This window comes from Hyperolius riggenbachi, chromosome 3 (genome assembly GCF_040937935.1).
Source record: "Hyperolius riggenbachi isolate aHypRig1 chromosome 3, aHypRig1.pri, whole genome shotgun sequence".
In the NCBI taxonomy this organism is placed as follows: domain Eukaryota; kingdom Metazoa; phylum Chordata; class Amphibia; order Anura; family Hyperoliidae; genus Hyperolius; species Hyperolius riggenbachi.
This window is the reverse complement of record NC_090648.1, coordinates 214,696,189-214,720,566: the sequence shown is the minus strand read 5'-3', so window position 1 is coordinate 214,720,566 and position 24,378 is coordinate 214,696,189. Positions and strand designations below refer to the sequence as shown.

Below are 24,378 nucleotides of genomic sequence, written 5' to 3'. Positions count from 1 at the left end.
CGCAGGTCAGCTCTGGTGCAATCTGCTGGCGCATGTCAGGAACGGATGGCAGTTAACACTTTTATAGGCTTGTAATATGTAATTTTTTAAATCTTTTTTTTTTTCATTACATCTCCATGCGTGAAACCTAAGAAATTGGGCAGTCTGTACTTTGCCTATAAGCAAACATGATACGTAATGTAGCTCATGTACACAGATTAAAAGACCTCTCAGCGGACTTAAATTTGTTGTATAATTTGCAGCCTTATCCTCGCTGTGATAGGCCACAAAACAAAACCGGCTATGGATGAACATCCCCCAATGAAAAGTCCACGAAACAAACCGCTTTTTATCAGTACAGTGCAGTGCCCAAGTGAAGAAAACAAGGATCTGTTACATATGGGATGCACTGATCTCATCTAGTTCTGCTGTCACTTGATCACACAGTAGCACTATAATGTAGCAGGGAAGGATCAGTAGAATGTCATGTATCAGCTTATTTACATTGCATAATATAGTTCCCATATGGCATACTTGGAATCAGGCATACGCCCCTCACTTCTCTCTCTGAAAGCTTTATAGATATTCTATAGAAGTCCCTAGCACTGCAGCCTGTGATGCACAAATACAGAACTTTGTTACTCTCAAATACAAGAACACTAAACATTATTAAGCTCTATTTTCAGGTTAGTTTACCTATTTCTGCTGAAAAAGAAAACATTAAAGTAGACAGTAGATAATTAGTGCCCAATCCGAGCAGAGAACATCTGCATTATACCTGTGCAGAAAGCGTTAAAAACAAACGGGGGGGGGGGGGGGGGGGGGGCAAAGGGAGAGAGAGAAGTGATTGGCTAGAGTAGAATTAGTAGATACTTGGTACAATGCCCTAAGGTGAGGGCTGGGGATACCTGTACAGTGTCTTCCTATTGCATAACCACACTTTCTTGGCATGGTGTGAGAACCTTCACATCATGATGACATTTTCCACTGCAGACCACCATTTTTGATCTACAGGTCTACAGGTAGCATTAACCAAAGCAACAGATTCATGACCAGCGAGACCTTCTTCATCACAGAGACTACTTTTACTAACTCCACTCATTGGCACTGGCCACTATGTTACCCCCTGTATGAAAAGACAAAAAGCCAGTCCAAATGTCACATCACACTTCTACAAAAAGGCACAGCAGCTAGCCATGAGGAAGCACTGATTTCCTTCTTAGAATACGACATTTAAACTCTTTAAATGAAACATTTCATTTTTTGCTGTAAAGAAATACTTAAAATAGTACTAGCCTGACATTATTGAAAATTGCTAATGCAGAATTCAGCACTTCAAAATATTCTCATTAACATATACCCAACACAATATGCAGTTCCATTGGGTATTATGGGTATGGTGTATAAAAAAAAAAAAAAACACAGACCAAGACTCAAACCACAAATATCCTTCTCATACACAACTGCATAGGCCAGTGGCCTAAAGACCACCGAAATTCTGCACAGCCTTTCAATACAGCACCACCTCAAATGTCTATGGCTCAAATAAAAATGTTGCTTTTCAATGGGAACACAGAATTCCACTTCATCAGCAGTTTGAGTTTATCTATGCTAACAATTTTCCTGTGGCTTTGAGGGCTGGCATACAATACCATCAGCAAAAGACACTGCATAAAAGTAGCCAGGCCTCCAATTTTAAGCAAAGCAGTCAGAAGACGAAGATGCCGGGCTGCACATTCCTGCAATATATGGTTCAACTGTAAAATTATAATATATATATATATATATATATATATATATATATATATATATATATATATATATATATATATATATATATACACACACAAACGCAACCAGAGAATCTAGCAAAAGATTTGTAAACCAGTGACTGTACTTTAATGTCTTTTACTAATTGACAGAACATAAGACATAATACGGTCTACATGTTGACCCACCTCCCCCATAGATTGTGTAGGACCTTTCACAAACCTCCACAATGCTTATCTATATGTTAAAAAAATAGATCATCATTATTTGTAACAGATATACAGATAATTTTAGAACACAAAGTACAGTTTCAACAGTGGCCAGCAATCTCACCTTGCAGTACTAGTTTGCATATTCTCCGGGCACTCAGTTTACCTCCCACATACCAAATATATATTGGTAAGTTAATGTGTTACCCCCAGCCCTAAATGGGGTCTTAGGTTATAATTGGGATTAGATTGTAAGCTCCACTGGCCCACATGTATTGACATGATTTGATGTACTCTACAGAAAATGTCAGTGATCAACACATGCATAATCATTATCCAAAAAGGCAGATTGGCTACATTTAGGAAAACGATTTTGCTGAGCTGTAACCCCTTCTAGCAGTGTTTATAACTTTCCCTGTAGCAGAAAACTAACACTTTTTGTATCCTGTATGTGGCGTTTCATAAAGATTGTAACTAACATTACAATTTTCAGCATAGGATCACCCAAGCTAGCAGGTAAATGTGAATTAATAAAATTATGTAATACAATAATATTTCACCATCAACAAACCAATCTGTACTTCCCATCCATCATAACTGATTATAAAACCAGTTCTTCTCTTCGACTAAATTGTCGATCACCTTTAAAACTCATCCACAGACAATTTGGGATGACATCAATCAAGTTTATTTTCTGACAATCTGACAACATTTATCTGATCGCTTGGGCGATATTTCGCTGAAAATGGTACCATTAATAGCACCTTCACACTAGTTGAATCAGCCGACCACAATCGCTGTGTAAGCTGCTCACTGAGCTGGGAATCGCCTTGATGTGTGCTGGCTCTCCTGGGGGAGCAATCCCACTCCACTCACTACTCCACTGCTTGGCCTGGGCTGCGAGGAGATGCTGCACTTCCCAAGTTCTATCCCCCCCTCCTCCTTTCCTAACTTCAGGGCATCTGTGCGAGGCTCTGCTGTCACCTTGTCAGAAAGACACTCCCTCTCCGGGGAGCCATGATCTCAAGTTCAACAACAGAGATTTCCTTGTTCCAGCTCTTCCCAGTGAGCCGTGCCAAGGCGCCCTGCAACCTGCACAGAGTCTGCTGCCAGCTCCGACTGCAACACGTCCTCCTAGCAGCTCAGCCATTGCCCTCACAGTTTGCAACTATGCCAGCCAACCCACCCTGCCTGCTTCGCAGCGCCCTCTGCCTCCCGTGCCCGCTTCAGACCGGTGACATGAGCTGTCGGTCTGCCCGTACTTTCCCTGGGCTCTCTCACCTTTCATGGCTGCGATCACATAATACATGGTCGCCCTGCTGTGCCCCGGAGCCCCCCGCACAGTCCACCGATCTCAGCTGCCAGCTTCGCTCTGCCGCATCCCCCGCCCGAAGCTGCCATATGAGAGTCCATGTGACCCGTTCAATGTACGCCCCAAAATCTGACAGCGGCTCCGCCTCCCTAAGTCCCTGTCAGCCAATCACCGAGCGCGGAGACCCGCCCCCTCGAGGCATCATCCCGCCTTACACGTGGCCTTCTTGTGACAGCGGCGAGATGAAGAGAGGTGGCAGAAGTGGAGGAGAGGTGGACGGGAGGGGCGCTGACATCCCGGGGTGAGGAGGCTGCCTGCCAGAGCCTGATGGATGGAGAAACACACGCCACCTGTCCCAGCGCGTTCTGTACCTGCTTCCCTCTCCTGCAACACCCTCCTAACACAGAACAGGGTCCAGCATATGTGCTGCTGAGTGCCGCGGGCTGTGTCCCACCTGGCCTGGTGACAATGGCATAATCCCTGCAAGAGCACCGAAGTGACACTTGCTCAAGTGGGAACACAGAACGATATTGGCGAAACCTTGAATAGAATAATAAAAACTCAGTATTACGGTATGTAAGGAGGAACTCTGAGCTCTCAGAAATCTGCATATACATTACTGATCCTCCTCTGATAAGGTCCACACTGAAACAGTTGCAGATACCAGTGTACAAGAGACGAACCATTCCCAATAAAATATACATACCTGGGGCTTCCTCCGGCCTGATTGCGGTACTGGCAGGGACGGATCTGGGGGGGGGGGGGGGGGGGGGGGGGGGGGGGGCAAGCGGGTATCTTGCCCCAGGCGCAGTTTGTTGAATTCTTAAAAAGGCGGCAAAATGAATGGCAGTTTAGGCGCCAAAACCTGACCTTTAGGCGCCAAAACCTGACCTTGCCCCAGGCGCAACTTGGTCTTGATCCGTCCCTGGGTACTGGCCCCAGAAAAACCGTTAGTCGGGGCCAGTCAGCACATGCGCAGTCCAGCCAGGTGCTCTCCTCTGTGTCGCTCCCGTTCCCGAGAGAGTTCTGCATCTGCGCAGTAGCACTGCGCAGAACATTCCAGCCGTTGTGAACGCGGCGGGAGCGTGCCTGCCGCCACGCATGCGCAGTTGCCCCCGGACTGGAGGACTTTCCAGGACCAATTGCGGTGAACGGAGAGGAAGAAGAGGACGGCGTGGGAGTGATCAGGCAGGAGGTAGTCCCAGGTATGTATATTTTATTGGAAAACGTTTGTCTCTGGTTCCCTTTAAATAGTTCTGCATAACCTGGCAACAATCATTTTTGGCCCACTGTACTACACAGTACTGCTGCAAAGCTGCTGGAAAAAAGGCTGAGGCTGTATGGCTGTTATTGTGGTAAAACCCCTTCCACAGTGTGATGTCATGACAGTTTTTTGTCTGTGAACCTAGTTGCATTGTGGGAAATAACATCTTTTTCAAACTGCCAAGCAAGCCATTTATACCTCTGTGCATAGAACCCCCGGTAACAAACATTCCATGCAGATCACCTGGCAGAGCTAAACATGTCACCACCCGTGATACATTTCAGAAGGTGAGGGGAAAGATTTTACAATGTTCAAACTCTGGCTAAGCTATAAATGAATATTGTAAAAAATAAGCAATTTTATAAATTATGTTATTTTCACCACAGTTCTGTGAAACTGTGACCAAAAATTGAACTTCATCCCAATCAGTAGCTGATACCCCCTTTCCCATGATAAATCTTTTACTTTTCACAAATGGTTCATCAAGTGGCTCTATATGGCTGATATTGTGGTGAAACCCCTTCCATAGTGGGATGTCAGGATCATGGTCCTGACAGTTTTCTGTCTGTGATCCGCATTACATTGTGGGAAATAACAGCTGTTTACAACTGGGTCCAACTGCCAAAAAAAAAAAACAAGCAGCATCTCCTTCCAGTGATATTACCTGCCAGCAGTAAAAATGTCAACATGGGGTAAATGTCTGAATGTAAATCAGGGAGATGAAAGATTTTACAATGGGAAAACACTGACTAAAACATTTATACATAATTATTGTAAAAATTAAGCACTTTTTATTACATTATTTTCACTGAAGTTCCTCTTTAAGGGCCCCTCCATGCTTGTGCTTTGGCCAGCAACGTAGATGGCAACATGGCACTTGCGTTTTTGACTGCTGTGGTTCTGATCATGCTTAGCTGAGCTTCAGGAGTGGATGAATATGAATTGGCTAAAACTTAATGCTGCCAAAACTGAGGTACTTGTTATCGAGGGTCAGGGCTCAACAGCAAAGCAGCCCCAGTCTCAACCAACACCGCTAAGGATAGGGAGCTCAGACCTGAAAAACTCAGACTGTGTGCGCAGCCTGGGAGTACTGATTGATGGGAAATTAAGCTTCAGGAATCAAATCTCAGCTGTTGTGAAACATTCCTTCTTTCATATAAGGAATATTGCAAAGATTAAACACCTAATTCCTTCAGAGGATCTTCCAACCCTAGTCCATACCTTCGTCACATCAAGGTTAGACTACTGCAACGCCCTCTACACAGGCCTGCATAAGTAAGACTTACGCCACCTGCAATTAGTACAGAATGCCGCCGCAAGGCTGTTAATGAGCCAACCCCGCCATTGCCACATAACACCAACCCTGAGCTCACTCCACTGGCTACCGATAAAATGGAGAATTCTGTTTAAGATTGGCTTACTGACATTCAAATCCTTGCACAATCTGGGCCCTGGATACCTAAAGGACTTGTTGCAACTGCATCACACCCCCCACAATCTTAGATCAAAAGGACGCAACACCATGGTCACCCCCAGAGTCCACCTCAAAACCTTTGGAGACAGAGCCTTTTGTCATGCTGCCCCTACACTTTGGAACTTCCTGCCACACCCAATCAGGACAGCTCCATCCCTGGAAGCATTTAAGTCTAAACTGAAAACCTACCTCTTTAGTCTGGCATTCATGAACATCTGACTATCTTCTCTGTAACACAACCCAGCCTGCAACCCTGTATTAATCTGAGACACAACTATGCACTTTGAGTCCTATGGGAGAAAAGCGCTTTACAAATGTTATTGTATCGTATTATTGTATTGTATTGATCCTATTCATTCCCATTCAATGGCCTCAATTCACTAAGATCATGCTGGAGATAATAAGGCAAGAGAAAACTTACCTCCACACAGTGAGAGAGTTATCTTATCTCTTTATTCCTTATGTTACCTCCTCTGTAGTTAAGTTACCTCCTCTGTAATTTTCACATGCAGTTAATTAACAGCCTGTCTTTAACTTAAGAATTCTGGAGTTATTTTAAAGACAGAAGAGTTAACTTTAGGTTTGCCTGAGGTAAAATGTTTCCTGAATATCACCATGGTGATAAGGCTAGAAACGTTATTAAAGACAGGAGATAAGCTTAGTGAATTGAGGCCATTGTAATTCGCAAGGCTCATCAAATTGAAATGCATGCAGATGAGCATTGCCACAATGCACTGCTGTGGAGACATCAGACAGTGCTGTTTGTGCACTATGTCTGATGTCCTTGCGAATCACACTTACGAACTAATAGAAGTTTATCAGTAAGGCTATGTTCACATTGTTCACATTATAAATCGCCAGCGCTATTTCAAGCGTTGAGCGATTTATTGCAACATAGATTTTTTTAATCAGATTTTTTTGAACAGAAATTTTTTTTTCACTTCCTGACGTTAGTCCGGAAATTAATCAATACAATGTATTTACAGTATTCATAGAAGTGCTCCGGAAATAGCTATACAAAGAGCTTTTCCAAGCATTTTCCCTATACCTTCCATTGAGCCAAAGTGCTAAAAAAATGGCACAGGCAGCGCTTTTGGAAGTGGATCGGAATCAAACCGCTCATATGTGAACACTCTCATAGGGAATCATTACACAAGCGCTTTTAGGACGATTTCTAAAATCGCCAGCGCTTAAAAAATACACAAACGCTCATAGTGTGCCCATTGGTGATTATTGCACCATGTACATTTATAATTCTCAAAGGGGACATATGTAGATTGCAAAATAAACTTTTGTAATCTCCCACATTTTTGAAAAAACAGTGGCATACATGCCTCAGAACCTAAAGAGAACCCGAGGTGTGTTTAAAGAATGTTATCTGCATACAGAGGCTGGATCTACCTATACAGCCCAGCCTCTGTTGCTATCCCAAACCCCACTAAGGTCCCCCTGCACTCTGCAATCCCTCATAAATCACAGCCATGCTGTGAGGCTGTGTTTACATCTGTAGTGTCAGTCTCAGCTGCTCCCCCGCCTCCTGCATAGCTCCGGTCCCTGCCCCCGTCCCTTCCCTCCAATCAGCAGGGAGGGAAGGGATGCAGGCGGGGACTGGAGTTCTGCAGGAGGCGGGGAGAGCAGCAGACTGACACTATAGAGATAAACACAGCCAGCTCTGACAAGCTGTTTGTCAGCAGTGTGGCTGTGATTTATGAGGGATTGCAGAGTGCAGGGGGACCTTAGGGGGGTTTGGGATAGCAACAGAGGCTGGGCTGTATAGGCAGATCCAGAATCTGTATGCAGATAATATTCTTCAAACCCACCTCGGGTTCTCTTTAAAATCCACATGCCCCAAAAGTTAAATTCACCAACCACTATAAAATATTGTGATGTGGTTGTACTCCAATTTTCTGGTAAGGGCAAATATAATCTGGACATATATGACAGTCCAGTGAAATACAGTTCACTTGACCTTCCAGTGTAAGGGCTGGTGCACACTTAGTGTGCTTCTGAGCACTTTTCAAAACGCTAGCGCTTTGGCAAATGTATTTGAATGGGATGGATCACACCAAAGTGATGTTTTTTTTCCAAAATGTAAACACGGGTCCTGCAGCATTTCTTGTTAAAGAGATGCCCTCGCAGCCAAGATCGGATCCTCCTGTCCCCCACCATCACTTTACTTTTAACTGCAGGGCACTATTGTGGATGGTAACGCGTGGAAGGAGAGGGGTGGCTAGACCTGCGCAGGCGCAGTAAGCCTGTCAGATGAAAATTAAAGTAGCTGGCGGCGGGGACAGCAGGATCCGATCTTGGCTGCGAAGGTACGGGACAGCTGCAGGGAGCTAGTAGAAGCTCTAGGTGAGTAAAACTGTTTTTTTTTTTAGGCTTAAAATAACTATAGGAAAGTGGAAAAAAAAGCACTAAAACAGAGCGATTTTCCAAGCTTTTTTTTTTTTTTTTTTTTAATAAAGCCACCCACTTGCAGCTCTACTGTACCTAAAAAAAATTGCTACACAAAAATGCTCCAAAAATTGCTAGGGATAAATGAAAAAAAATCGCCAGGCACATGCCTAGAATCGCTTAGAAAAATCACTTCTAAAAGCGCTGAGCCATTGCAATTACGCTAGCGCTTTTAGGTGTGCCCCAACCCTAATACTGCGACGGGAGCAGTCAGTTTCAGGCTTCGCCAACCAAATTTCCATTTGCCTAATAAACCACCTTATCTAGATATGATACTGTTTCAAAATCAATGCGTCATAAGAACAAATTGAGGACACTGTTGATGTAATTAAGAAATAAACAAGTCTAGGGTTGAACGTGGTCCTGCCCAAACAACAAAAATGTTGTTATAATAATGATAATTACAGTAATTTCTATATTTGTATAGTGCATTTCTCCTGTCAGACTCTATGGCCTGGTGCACACCAAAAACCACTAGCAGATCCGCAAAATGCTAGCAGATTTTGAAACGCTTTTTCTTCTTTTTCTGCAGCGTTTCAGCTAGCATTTTGCGGTTTTGTGAAGCGTTTTTGGTGTAGTAGATTTCATGTATTGTTACAGTAAAGCTGTTACTGAACAGCTACTGTAACAAAAAACGCCTGGCAAACCGGTGCCGTTTTTCAGAGCGGTTTGCGTTTTTCCTATACTTAACATTGAGGCAGAAACGCATCCGCAATCCAAAATCTGCAGCAGCCCGGAAGTATGCGTTTCTGCAAAACGCCTCCCGCTCTGGTGTGCACCAGCCCATTGAAATACATTACCCTAGCGGATCCGCACCTGCAAGCGGATCGCAAACCGCAGCAGAACCGCTCTGGTGTGCACTAGGCCAAAGTGCTTATATGTATCTCCACCACCTTTTTGAGTGGCAGAAAAACAATTAATCTAAACTCACTCTGGGAATCAGAAACATTAGAGCAGGTCTGTAGATAGTGTTGAGCCACCTTCACAACCCCATCACAAGGGATAGAGGTGGAGCGGGACTCAACATTCAGTGTAACCAGTAAATCCTGATCCTAAAGATCATCAATCCTACCAATCGCCTAGAAGGATCGCCTGGATGTCTCTCAAATACGATGGAATGGAGACCACCATGGGCCTCAATATCCAATCCAAGTACCTAGAAAAGTGAGAGAAAACGGAATCAACACCTGCCACAATAGGCCTGCCAGGTGGATTTAGAAGTCATTTGCGGACTTTTGGCAGTACATCCAATACCGGGGTAATGGGATGGTCTACTACCAGATAGGAGGCTAAACTTGATCTATAATATCTCTCATCAAGGCATCTTTCAATAAGTTTTCTATAAATTGTTTAAGTTCCAAAACAGGGTCCCTATCCAACCTATGATTAGGGATGATCAAGGAGATGCAAATATTTCTGAGTTAATGCACATTGGCCTCAATTCACGGAGCATTATCAAACGTTTATCAAACACTTTATCAAACGTTTGATAATTTACCTCATGGGTAAAATCTTATTTTGAATTCACTAAGGTGTTATATATTTCTTGAATGTTTTATCGGTAAAACTTTCGATAAATATATAACACCTAAGTGAATTTAAAATGAGATTTTACCCATGAGGTAAATTATCAAACGTTTGATAAAGTGTTTGATAAACGTTTGATAATGCTCCGTGAATTGAGGCCATTGTTGTAAATTTTTATGCAGATGTATGCAGCTTGAAAATGGACCAATCATTTTAAACCTGGGTCCATTTTCCTGATTGGTCCATTTTCAAGCTGCATATACTTGCATACAAATTTACATACATTTGCATAAACTCAGAAACATTTGCATCTCATTGATCAACCCTACCTATGATACACAGAAGTACAGTATAACGCAATTGCCTCAAAATCTATGCTCAATATTTAGCACTACCCATCACCACCACACCACCCCCTTTGTCAGCTGGTTTAAAGGAACCTAAACTGAGAGGGATATGGATGTTTCCTTTTAACAATACCAGTTGCCTGGCAGTCCTGATGATCTCTTTGGCTGCAGTAGTGGCTGAATCACAGACTTGACAGACCTGAAACAAGCATGCAGGTATATGGAGGCTGCCATATTTATTTCCTTTTAAGCAATACCAGTTCCCTGGCTGTTCTGCTGATCCTCTGTCTCTAATAGTATTAGCCACAAACCCTGAACAAGCATGCAGCAGATAAAGTGTTTCTGACATTTTTGTCAGATCTGACAAGATTAGCTGCATGCTTGTTTCTGGTGTTATTCACACTACTGCAGGAAAATAGCTCAGCAGGGCTGCCAGGCAACTGGTATTTCTTAAAAGGAAATCAAAATGGCAGCCTCTCCTAGGCTCCTTGGGAAATTCAGATTTTAAGCAGCCTTGACACCCAAGGATCAGGTGTATAGCTAAAAATCAACAGACTTAAGCATTCGCTTATCCGCTTTATTATTTTTACTGTGTAACAAAAGGCAGTGATATATGACATTTCTTCTCGCTTTTTCTTCTGGTTGTAGGGTAGAGAAACCAAGGGAGGGTTAGGGTGGGAAAGCGAGGGGAGAAAAGTGGTCTTTGGTTGAGTTATGAAACCTATATAATAATCTGAAGATTGCAACCAATCTCTTTTCTGTTACTTATGGAACTGTACAACAATCGATACTTAGCTGTGTCGCCTGAGAGCTGGGCAAATGGCACGCTAGGTATGGTATGTCAAAATCTTTTCTGAAAAATGTTCAATAAAACACTTTAAAAAAAAAAAAAAATGGCAGCAATCGCAAGGGTTCCTAAATGCTGAAAGTTCATTAGCATTCAAGTTCCATTGGTGGGAGGGGTTAGACATCTCCAGTTCTCGTAAATCGATCTCCGTGTTTTTAAAAAATGTATCAGCCGCAGCATTCGATGGTGGATTAAAGTTACTTTTGTTTCTCAGTTGTGAATCCCTAAGACAAAAGGCCTGATGCTAAAGACCTCCCAGAGGGTGTGGGGGGGGGGGGGGGGGTGAAAGAATTAAAAAAAAACCCTAAGCTTGATGGACCGGGCAAAAACCCATAGATAAAATTCTAGATAAAAAATTCCAAACTGTGTGTCATGCCAAAAGATAGGCCTTTATTACAAACGTTGATCTCATTTTCATTCAACACACACAAAAACAGCCACATCAGCTTTGAAAGAGCATGCCAGGGGTTCCTTGAAATCCAAAAATTACTTGCAGGGGTTCCTTGGGATCCAAAAAGTATTTTTAAAAAAGGTAAAAGGGTTGAGAAAGGCTGGTCTAGCAAAATTGTTAACATCATCTGTGGGTCAACAGCAAGCCGCTTTCCAGATTACCTGCTGATGAAGTGACAGATTACCTGCTGATGGCGTGTCAGATTACCTGCTAATGACGTGTCAGTGATGATGTGTCAGATTACCTGCTGATGGCAACCCATATTTCTTTTAGCATAATCGAGGTGCTGTGAAATGGGGTCCAGACTGAGAAGCAATAAACCAAATAAAGCCCCGGTTCTCAATGGAGATGGGAAATTTATTTATTTATTATTATTTTTTTTGCTGTACTACTACTACTGTAGTAATTACTTATCCCACTAAATGAAACGTTTTACTAGGCCAGTGATAGTGCACAAAAACATAGAAGACTCAATATTTTTATTAAATGAATCTGAACACTCTAGTTGAATATTTTTCGATTAAATCCCTAGAAGGAAGTGACATCACTGGTCACAAGACCCTACAAGGGAGGTATTGGTAAGTGCCTGTTTGCACTACAAAATGAAGAACACAAAAAAAAATTCCTATGCACTTGCTATACATATATACAGTATATATAAGAAGGGAAGAATAGTGCCCAATGGGGAAACTTAAACTTACCTCCCGAGGCTTCCCCCCCCCCTTCCCCCAAAGTTCAATGACAAGGGCTTGTCGAAGGAGCTCAGCCGCACTGCCAAGGGCAGACGCCTGAGCTGTCCTGCGCTGTGTGGTCACACTAGTTCATGAACAACCAGGGGGTCTTATCATCCAGCAGTGGTCTGCAGGAGGACATGGGAAGCCCCAGAAGAATCCAGAGGCTTCCCTCTACCGAGGTAAGTATCTAACTTTTGCCTCCCCTAATGTTACAGATTTGCTTTAACAAATTGTATGTATATTTTAAAGTGTTTGTAGACCCACATTCAGTTATACTGAATGTTACATAGAAGTACTAAAAATGAAGCATGCATTGCAATGGAAACAGCAGTAGGAGCTTTGTATGAGTAAGGCCACGTTCACAGTGAAGCATAACTTGTGGCACAGCTTTCACCGGATTTATTGTAATGTGTTCCTGCTGCCATGGAACACAACAGTCACTGTGAAGGTGGCCTTATAGGAGTCGATAAACCATGCAGTGGTAACCCATTACCGATGGGTTTAATCACGCAGGCTAGTATCTGCATTCAATATTCACATGATTCTAATGAGTTTAGGCAAGAGTGGCAGCGGCTACATTGGTAATGTGCATAGGAAAATCTGCTTCATAGTTGTGCTTTCCTGTTCTTATTATCCCATTTAGGACATGGTGTATTGAACTCTTTCTCCTTATTTCTCTAACATTAGCTTTTTATCACTGTCTACTATATAACACCATTCCTACACATAGCAAGCGTCAGGAAGGTGGCAGCCCCAGGACCGACTAACGTTCAAAGGCGTCAAGAGCGGTGGGTGAGGTTTGCAGGGAATCACGCATCAATGTGCACGCATCCCCGCTTGAGTGATGTAGCTCCACTCTGTAATCAGTCTACCAGCGGCAATCGCTGCTAGGAGACTGTTAGACAGCAAAGCGTCTATTTACATTGTACAGCACTGCGATCTACTGCAGCGCTGTACTGGGGATAGCCACGTCCCTCGGCTGTTCCCTGGAGCGGTTCCAACGCGATCCCTTCTCATAGGCTGATGCCTATGAGAGGGATCACTGTGATTAGATCTCGGGGGGGGGGGGGGGGGGGGGTGCAGGAAGAAATAAATAAAACAATAGGCATTTTTGTAAAAAAAGAAAGAAAGACTATTAAATTAATAAAAAAATTAATTGTAAACAATCGCCTGGTTACTAGAGGGGTGTAAGCCTACGGTCCTCAAGTGGTTAAGTTTACCAGTAACTTGTGATTATACCCCTAAATATCATATACATTCTGCTGAAAACTTCTCACGTGAAATGATCATTCGATCATGCCACAAATTTCTGAATGTACTTTACACTTGGCATCTCATTTATTAAGTAGAGTATAGTCAGCTCTCTCATGAAGCAAGGTGAAACAATTGCATCAGGCGCAGAGATTACAGGGGCAGCATGTTTGTACTGTGTTTACACTTACAGCAGGCAGTCAGAGTAGGAGGAGAAGCGAGAGGAGAGGCGAGCGAGGTGAAGAGGTCATCATTGGGGAAAGCAGCTTGTTGTGCTGTGTGAAGAGTCTGACAGTGAGTGAGGAGGGGAGTGGCAGAAGAGCAGCAGTGTTTCATTTGACTTGCACAGCAGAAGGGAGAAGGAGGCACTGCTGTCCTGACTAAGGAGGAATGGAGGATGGCCGACTGGCTGAGGGTGAGCAGTTTGTTTGTCACAAACTCGCAGCCAGCCAATGAGTTATTGTGTTGAGATGGCTGGCTACCTACCGGTGGCACCTACCTGGCTAACCTATACAGTGGGCAACTATACTGGCTACTTATACTGGGGACAACTATACTGGCTGCCTACTGGGGGCACCGACCTGGCTAACCTATACTGGGGGCAACTATACTGGCTACCTATACTGGAGGCACCTATACTTGGCTACCTATATTGGGGGCAACTATACTGGCTACCTATACTGAGGGCTAGCCATCTCACTGCTCCGATGGAGGTGTGCAAGCTCATTTATGAAATGTGTGGAGGCAGGGCAGTGTAAAGTGTACCAATTACACTGTGCTGGCACATGCATGTGCAGCATTTCTAAGGCAGTCCCTGGAATAACCACCTCCTCCCAGGTAAATAAGTAGACGTGAAAGTTTATCAATAAATAAATAAATGTCTGCATGAGGCACAGGGGTTAATAAAGCTTTGGGGAGAGGGGCCAATATGCAATTTTTAGAAAAAAAAAATATTGCAGGAATGTTTAACCACTTCCAGACCTAAGTCAATCACATTGATAACAGACCGAATTCTGTGAAAAAAACCCATATCTGGTCATTAAGTGCTAGAGATGTTTAGTACTGAAAGGGTTCATTAACTCTTCTGGACGGTGTCTTCAGGTCCATCGCTACCATATGGGCAAGGGGAGATTGCCCAAGGGCCCCAGAGTCCATAGGGCCCCCCCAAAGCAGCGGGGGCTCCACCGTCAGATTTTTTTGGGGGGAACAAAGGGGCATGATGGCTGACTGTTGGGGCCCATTTGAGTGATCAAAATCAATGTTTGTATGGAAAACTGTAGATATGTTTTGCCTAACTCAGGTGATAAAATTGGCAACTTGGCTAATTTGCTAGCATGCTTTAATCTTTACTTGCTAGTAAGCTGCTCCTGTGTGGACAGATTCCAGACAAACCATTCCAGACCCCAGCCTGTGTCTAACAACTCTGCAAGCAAGGGAAGGTGGAAGAGGCTGGAGGGAGAAAAACACAGTGGGCTTGATTCACAAAAGCGTGCTAAAGCATAGCACAGTCGTGCTATGCGTTTAGCGCGCAATGTACCGCACATGCCGGTTTTGCGCGTACAGAGTTATGTGTACGTGCTAACAAAGTTGTCGCGCACACTTTGGCACGTTAGCACATGCACGTAACTCTGTACGCGTGCAAACCTTCACGCGTGGTACATTGCGCGCTAAACGCATATCATGGTCATGCTATGCTTTAGCATGCTTTTGTGAATCAAGCCCAGTGTGTGTAATTTCTTATGTTAGTAGCTAAGCATTGCTGAAGACTCCGCTCGAGTTTATTGGCTAATTTAAAAGTAAAATAGTAAGCTTTCAGCTTGTAAGCCTCCTTCAGACTTTTATTCCTGTTGACTGACAATGTTAGAACATACAATCAGAAGGAGGTAGAGAGATTTATTTTGCAAATATAAGTAGGATCCAGATACATTAATTACAATAGATCTTTCAAGGATTGTGAGGTATTTATGGCAAATAGATAAGACCCTTGGTTTGCTTAGTGCCTACATAGACTCAGGCTGACATGGGGAGCTTTTTTTACAGACGCTATCCTCTTCACTCTATGCTCCTGGAGCCTGGAAACAGTTAACTGTATGCTACTGAGCGGGGGTCACTCCTGGGGGCACAGTGGTTCCCAGGGAGGGCCAGTGCCCCAGTGAAACACCGCCCATCCCCCCGAGTGTCCCCATCACCTCCTCTCAATATGAGTCACAGTCGCTGATAGTCTGGGCCAGGTACGGAAATATGAGGGACAGGGAACTGGGCAGCAGGTGGAAGGGAACATACATTACCTGCTATGGGTGCTTGGTCCTATCTCTTCGCTTCATCCAGCGCAAAGCCTCGACCTGTTGCCATGGCTTCCTGGATGGCAGCAGCAGTGTCACTCCTCATGATGCAGGGTGGGGTCACACGGTGCCTGCCATTCATGTTAAGACCACTAGGTCCACCAATAAATACTATGTGGGAGTTTGTGGGATGGGGGCACCACTAGGCCAGCAGTGAATACTGTGGGAGGATGCAGGAGAATTTGCACCAGAAATAAAGGAGACCCAAATGTCGCTTATGGGGGAGGAGGTGTCAGGGGCCTGCAGGTTAAATTTTCCCTGAGGCCCTATCACAGTTAGAACAGGCCACGGGTGTCATAAAAAGTGTTAAACATTTACTTTGCTTGACAAGGAGAGGCCACACCTCACACAGTCCCGGTCCTGATGGTGTACAAGCGTCACAAATACAACAGGGTTGATTTGCAAAGGTGCATTATGCTGTAACACATGGATTTACGTCCTTTATTGTAAGTAAAAGTTTAAGTCTTACTGCTCAAACTGTAACATCTGATAAGTATATAATACATAAAATAATAGACAAGTGAGCATAAAAAATGAGCAAGAGCAGGCACAAATGCTGTTACCTGCTCACTCGCCTGTTATTTTATATGTTAGTTAATGGATGTTGCCTTTTGAACAGGAAGACTTATAACGCAGAGGTAGTAGAAGACAAAAACACAGGAGATCCGGGAGCCCAATTTGGTGCATTATGTTATTATGTACGGAAGAAATTTCATAAAAACAGTAGGTATTATACTCACAAGAGTAGGTTGCTGATAGAGGCAACCACTCATTTTCGCAGGTGGGGAAATACCGTCCCCACTCGGCCTTTTATTCCTTTTTGGTCGCTGCTCCTAAAAAGGCAGATCCATCAGAGATTTGCTAACGTTGATCTACCCCTAAATTCAAGGGGTATTGACTGTTTTTTTGGGGTACAGTAGGAGGCGCCCGGTAAGGAAATTATAATCTAAATAGTTCTATATGGTAGGTACAGCAGTAGGTAGAAAAAATGGTGTGGTCCTACCTTCTAGATGTCCCTTGCGGGAAATATACAGATCGAGATGTATACTTATATAGTCAGATTTTATTTGGGGCACAGACTGTACTGGGGGCACAGACTATATAAGTATACATCTTGATCTGTATATTTCCCGCAAGGGACATCTAGAAGGTAGGACCACACCATTTTTTCTACCTAATGCTGTACCTACCATATGGAACTATTTCGATTATAATTTCCTTACCGGGCGCCTCCTACTGTACCCAAAAAAACTTATAACGCAAGCTGCGCTATTTGTGCAACACCTGTTATATGATTTGCATAAACACTGGTAAACTATACAAACGCTGTGTTTGCATGTAAATTTTACTGATGTTTCTCATATATTAATGTAAAACAACCTGTAAAATTAAATCCATGCATTACAGCATAAAGCTGCTGCATTGATTGGCCACATTGTTCCTATATAATGACCTGGCTTCCCCAGGCTGTGGGACTCACTTATCTTTCCTCTATAACAAAAACCTGCAGCACAGAAGGGGTGATTGTGTGCAGGTGGACAGCAAGGAGGCAGAGAATGCTGAGCTAGAACTGCTGGTAATTACAAAGCAGCCGACTCTTCCGAGAATAAACCTGTATGATGTGAAGCAACGGGACATAAACACTGAGTTAGATAGCATGACGTGGCAGAGAGAATGGGACAGACTCACGGAGACCCTGACATGTGACAACTCAGAGGGGTGTCTGCTGAGCAGAATTTGACATTAAAAGCTTTCTTTTATACTACAGAAGAGCTGACAGAGATGGGACAAAAGTGTAGACATAACAGGGATGGGTTCTTGACCTTGTTGTTAAATGCATGGTATCAGGGAAAAAGAAGATGGGTTAATGTTCACAAAAATGGAGGGGGTAAGAATAGGTTGTGTATCTATGGATCCCAGAGTCCATATCCAGGTGTACAGGAAGAGACAGACATGCGTCTGTTCAGCCGCCATGCTCTTCTACTGGCCTGCATCAATAGGAAGACTTGGCAGGAAATTTAGATATCTTGGCTGCTGGGTTCCTAGTCAGTTTGTACAGGGAATGCAACAAATGTAGAAGATGGGTCTGTGGTCCCTCCATCAAGCAAGGAAATTACAAAAGACATAGAAAATATACAGATGAACAAAATAAAATGAATAATTTGGAAAACAGATGTAGATGATGCCATTGGATTTCAATGAAATCCAAGTTATAAGCAGGTATGTGCATTTGTTGTAAACATTTTTGGAGTCCATTATCTTTAACACTGGAAAATTGCAATATGCCAAAGAAGGCAGGCCTTCCACAGCAATCAGTGCCAGATGATTGGCAGCAGTTACTAGTATTCATTCTCAGCTTTTAAAATGTATTGGTTTAAGAATCTAAATGACCCCCTTACAGACACAAAGCAATTTAAGCTTGCTTTGGAAAATGAAACTGGACACACATTGGCCTGATCCAGCAGCCTCTGCTAAGCTTCACATCCTGTTTGTTTGCAAACAGGGCCATCCCACCACAGTAACACTTGCTTCATTAACCAGCCGGGCGGTATGGACGAGCTCAGCTCGTCCATCACCGCCGGAGGCTGCCGCTCAGGCCCTGCTGGGCCGATTTTCATCAAGTAAAAAGCAGCACACGCAGCCGGCACTTTGCCAGCCGCGTGTGCTGCCTGATCGCCACCGCTCTGCGGCGATCTGCCGCTAGCAGCGGCGAAAGAGGGTCCCCCCAGCCGCCTGAGCCCTGCGCAGCCGGAACAAATAGTTCCGGACAGCGCTAAGGGCTGGATCGGAGGCGGCTGACGTCAGGACGTCGGCTGACGTCCATGACGTCACTCCGCTTGTCGCCATGGCGACGAAGTAAACAAAACACGGAAGGCCGCTCATTGTGGCCTTCCGTGTCACTTTTGGCCGCCGAAGGCGATCAGAAGAACGCCTCCGGAGCGCCCTCTAGTGGGCTTTCATGCAGCCAACTTTCAGTTGGCTGCATGAAATAGTTTTTTTTTTATTTAAAAAAAACCCTCCCGCAGCCACCCTGGCGATCTTAATAGAACGCCAGGGTGGTTAAGGGTGTCCATTAATGATTCAATCTTGACTGTACAATTTTACCACTTTTGTGCAATATGAGGTACTACCTAAAGTATCCATTCAAACTATACTCATCCAATTTAATCTTCTACTACATACACATCTGGCAAGATTTTACACTCAAGATTGTATCCTTGACAGGCACCTTTAAAGAGACATCAATAGCCCCAAACAAATGACTTCAGAAGTCCATATGAAAATTCCACAAACCCAAATGTGAAGGTCGCCCTTCCAAAACTGACAGTAAATTGCAGCCACTCTGCCTAGCAATGGTGGAGGCCTGCTAATGGCAGTCTCTTGTGTGAATAGCGGCATTCTCTGTCCTCCTCCATGTTTCGTTAGGACACAGGGCGCTGCTGTAGGATCAGTTTGGCTTTATCAACTTCTTAGATAAGAGTCATCTCTTCTCAATTTGCCAACAATTGCAGAGATACAAGATAAGGGGATATCTAGACGGGAAAAGCAACCTCTCTCTGTTGTCTCAGAAATAAATATCCTCACTAGGAGATATTTTCTCATCCTCTGTTCACATAGTAACTTTAACCTGTGGAATTTAGTTCAGTTTATCCCTAGTACAGAGAGTGAGGAAAATTCTCTCAAACACGGGATGTGACACAGATAGACGAAAAAGTGATAAGTCTTCCTTATGCTATCCACAAATGCTACATTAATATGTTTGGCTCAAGTTCCACTTTGAGGTATACAGTAGGTGATTGTTGCAGCTGAAGTACAAAGTAATAACAGATTACTTTCTGCAGACTCTCGGTGTGTGTCTTTATGTCACACTTACTGTAGCGAAACCGGTGGGACTTCTATTTTCTGACTGCGACGGTATTCCTGAGTTGTGTGAAAGACTCCGTGGACTCCCCACTCTGCAGACAAGCTAAAGGACATAGCTTTCGCTGGCAGATAACTGTCCCTGCAGACAGACTCACAATACACCTTCAAGCTGGCTTTGTCCTTGTTACAAGGTCACCTATTCCCCTCTATATATAATAGCTATTAATCCCTTTACAGCGTGCTTGCCGTCACCTTTGTAAAGAAGGAGGGGGACCCATGCAGGATGTGCCAGCATTTCCACTGACACCTGTCATCAAGGTGTGATAGAGAACAGCAAGGTTAGAAAAGCATCCTCTCCGTATGAAGCACAACAAAGCCTGCAGCAATGTGGTAACAAAAATGCCTGTAAAATAAATAGCTGTCTAGATTTCTGCGAGAAGCAAAATCCAGCAGTCCAATGGCTTTTATTTATCTGTCTAATAATGGTTTTGAAAATACATAGTAAATAAACATTTATATAGCAAAGTGAAACCCTGCATACAGTAACAGGTATGTCATTAGTTGGTATCATGGAATGGTGGAAATAGGAATAGTATTTATTCTATTCTGCTGTAATAACTGTTCTGTACTATACACTACAGGACCTTTATTTCTCGAGTACGGCATTCAATTATGTATGGCAACTGTGGCGTAGCTAAGGAGCTATGGGCCCCGGTAAAAGTTTTCCATACCCCCCCCCCCCCCCCCCCCAGCACTCTATACATAACAATTAACACGGCGGACCAAAACCTGCCAAGGACAGCCACAGTGTCAGAGGTACAAGAATGTGGTGGGGAACAGTTTGTTAATGATCACTACTATTTAAAGCATTTATAGAAGTGATTATTACCAGTACAGGGCCAACAGAGAGATAATACTGTAGTTCATGAAGGGCCCCTCGTGCCCAAGGGCCCCAATGCGGTCGCAACCTCTGCACCCCCTATTGGCCTCAATTCACTAAACAGTTTAGACTAGTCTACTGATGGTTTTTAGTCTACTGATGGTTTGGTCAGTTGCATCAAAGGGGAATTCACTATTACCAAATGTTTTAGACCAGTTTTTAGACCTGGTCTAAAACATTTGGTAATTAGATCGGTAAAGCGGGGGTAAGATGCCATTCACAAACGAGTAGCTATGACTAACATCCTTCTCCTTTGATAAGCTCTCCTCTGCATACAATTAAACTCCTGCATAATTCTGCATTGGATCCAGGCACATCCCCCGACAAGTGCAGACTGAATTAACACAGTTAATGCATCCCTACCTCTATACAAGCTTACTTACATTCAACGGAACTGTTCCCTTAAATTTAACATTTGGATACCTTGGCTGGAATATATTAAGAATCAAGGAATACTTAATAACTAAACTTGACTAGTTGAGCTGCAACTGCGACCTATTTTCTCTTAGACGATTGGTGGAGTGCGGAGGGAGACCATGGGGGAGGAAAGGGTGGGGGGTAGGGTGGTACAGGGACATACTGGCAGCCTAACCGCACTTTTAATCAATGTATGTTTACTGTTAAGATATGGACCATATATGGTTGTCTTGTATCGGTATTTGTATTGTGTATGCAAAACAATAAAACTTATCTGTTAAAAAACTCCTGCATAATTCATTCAAAAGGTTCCATCCTCACCTAAAATACCTCACAGAATTACTTTACCGTCAGAAATCAGCTGGTCTAATCTCTGTCAGAAAAAGTGGGTGTGGTTACTCCTTGTTTGCCTTTGTGAATTGTGTAATTACTGAATGCTAGACCAGGTCTAAAAACAGGTCTAAAATATTACACCAAACCAGCAGTACACTAAGAACTTACCTTTTTTTTAAGAATTCAAACATTTTAAGTGCAGTTACACATCAGGAAACAACCACCGCTGGTCATGTCTGAGTGTGGGTGTGGCCAGGTTCAGATGTCCCTCCATGAGGCGGATGCCTGCCACCTGCCTTTACCAAGTGCTTCCAAGCACCTGGGTGCACTGGAGCAGTTGACTTGTGAACTCACCACTTGCTGCTGCCCATGTGAAACAAGCTCTATATAGACTTGGCCTTTGAGCTTGTGGTAAAGGATGATGCAGTCATAATCTATCCAAATAAACCCTAGCTCCAAATAAAGGTAGAGGTAACTGGAAGTTGAGAAGTAAACCCAAAGAGGGCAAAATTCCTCTCAAGCTTTTCAAGCCAGCTGAAGACCACAACCAACATAGGACTAAACGACAGGATGCAGACAGCAATCAAAATGGCTTTTGCAGATGGGAGTTCTGGAGAATAATACTAAAGTCTCCTAGCCAGAAGACATCTAGAAAGCTACAAGAAATCATGCCACAAACTGTGTGGTTTATTAAGTCTAAATTTCACATGTGGACACATGTATGGAGTCTCAGGAGACCTCTGTACAAATTAGTCAGAGTAGGGGTGCGTGTATGATCATTCTGACTTCAGGGTGGTTGGATAATACCATAAACCCTTGCTCCTACTACTAAGTACCTAACCAGGCCAGGGGATTTGCTCAAGGACCTCCTGTGCCCACCAACAGTAGGTGAAGCTTTGCCCATCCTGTCTGGGGAGAGCCTGCTAAGAGAAAGAAAAGAGAATAAGCCACTTGAAAAGCAGGCTTTTTTATTTGTTTGTCTGTAAATGAAATAAGGGCTAAGATTTAGCCTAAGCACCTTGAGAATATACCTGAGCTTTCCCCTGCAGGACAAATCCTATCCCTCGATCTCCACAGCTACCAGAGGTATTAATTTTAATATCGCTTCAGCTGTGTATAGAGTATTTTCAGGAGAATCCTTTAAATCTCCACAAGTGTTCTTTTGTATGTTGCAGTTCACAACCCTATCTTTCTAAAATACCGTACCTTATTTTCATTGGCAGTTGTATTGAAAACTATAGATTTTGCCAGCAACGGTAAAGTTCCTGCCTAACAATGTGAAATTGTGTTACAGTCTGCACTAATAGAGGACTGATTACCTGGAGAACAATTTGATTTGGAAAATTTCGTTTTATTTTAATGTCCATTAAATCATCCATAACAGCTGGAAATCTCTACAGCTGGATGAATATTGGCCTTAAATATAAATAGTGTCTTCTCTTTTTCACACGCAGAAAATTGCACCTGGCTTAACTTTTTTCAGAAGTGCTTTTTTGTTCCTTCTATTAAAAAAAAATCTAAGTTATGGTTCTCCATGACCTAACTGGGCAATCTGTTCTATATTCTTTTACATTTCTTATTTTTTAATGTCCACTTCATGTTGTTAATGTCCAAAGCACTTAAGCTAGGATTGTACAATTATGTATTTTGGCAGGATTGGCTTTATATATACAGAATTAATTTGCTTATATTCTATCATCTTTGGGAATATCCAAATTACAGCTTCGGTCTGAGTTATTTTTTATACTTCCATCACACTACTCATTTATATTATGCAACTCATTTGTAAAATGTATTATAATATAAACTTACATGATGTAAATGATGGTCTTGATATGATAAAACGGCACCCTCATGGTATTTCTTGCAAGCGCATAATAAGAACAGCCAATTATAATTACTAGCTAATAAATGTTATTAGCAGATTTTTTTCCCTCAAGCCTTTCTGTCAAACATATTCTTCCTGCAGCAATGTTGTTTTTATGTCTAATATTTGTCCCCAAGATTTGTAGTGCACACACTGTACATTCCTTATTAATATAACATCTACTTAATCAAGCACCACCAACTCAGTATAGGCCACATTAAAGGAGGTGGCATTTTCCCACTAGAAAGACCACACAAAAAATCTACATAATTATAGAAAGCTGGCACAGAGCTTATTACTCTTCAGCCTGGGCGCAGAAGCAGAATAATTCAGACAGAGCAGTAGCTCATTATTTCAGCACAAGAAAGGCAGGGACGACCTTTCTGAGCGAGCTGAGAATCCCCCATGGAGGATTCTGGGATCAGTTAGAGCCATGTGTAAGAAGGACCTCCCAGGGAGAATGATCGATGGGGGTTGTCCAACTTTCTCATTTCATGCACTTCTGATATTACATTTAGGGCAACTCTGCAGGGTGGCAGATCCAAGGTATCACTGACATTATAAGTGTTCTAAAAACTCCGGAAGAATGTGGATATCTAGGCTGGTTCTAACATAAAGTCTTGACTTTTAATATGTTACATGGATCTTGAATTATTGTTTCAGGGATGTCACATGTTTCTTATGCAAGTGCCCCAACATGTCACATTGATATGAGCTACTTCATAGAGAAAAAACACTTTTCAATAAAGAACATTTTTCCTTACAGATACAAATGTATTATTTCAATCAATGGTGTTTATATTTTAAAAAGTTAGTTTGAAGACACATACCATACAAACGAGTGGTGTAACTTCAACTCATGGGGCTCCCGAGCAAAACTTTGATGAATGTTCACAACTCTTTCTTTGCCTCCCCTTGATGCATGTAACGATTTGTGTCAGCAAGCGACAGAATTCTGATTATTAGGTGATCTGCAGTATCACCTATAATGCA

The 24,378-nt window shown here is 43.0% G+C and overlaps 1 protein-coding gene across 3 annotated transcripts in view; it reads right to left on the bottom strand.

The window, feature by feature from the left end:
- Positions 1–24,378, bottom strand: part of LOC137563348 (nuclear receptor ROR-alpha A) — a 488,133-nt gene that overhangs the window by 78,838 nt on the left and 384,917 nt on the right. The window contains exon 1 of one of the 3 annotated variants that reach the window (XM_068275693.1): positions 3,240–3,341. The exons of the other annotated variants lie outside the window; for them this stretch is intronic. Coding sequence (XP_068131794.1) covers positions 3,240–3,267 — 28 coding nt within the window. The 5' untranslated portion in view covers positions 3,268–3,341. Of the gene's footprint in view, positions 1–3,239; positions 3,342–24,378 lie in introns of those variants that run through there. 3 annotated transcript variants of the gene reach the window in all.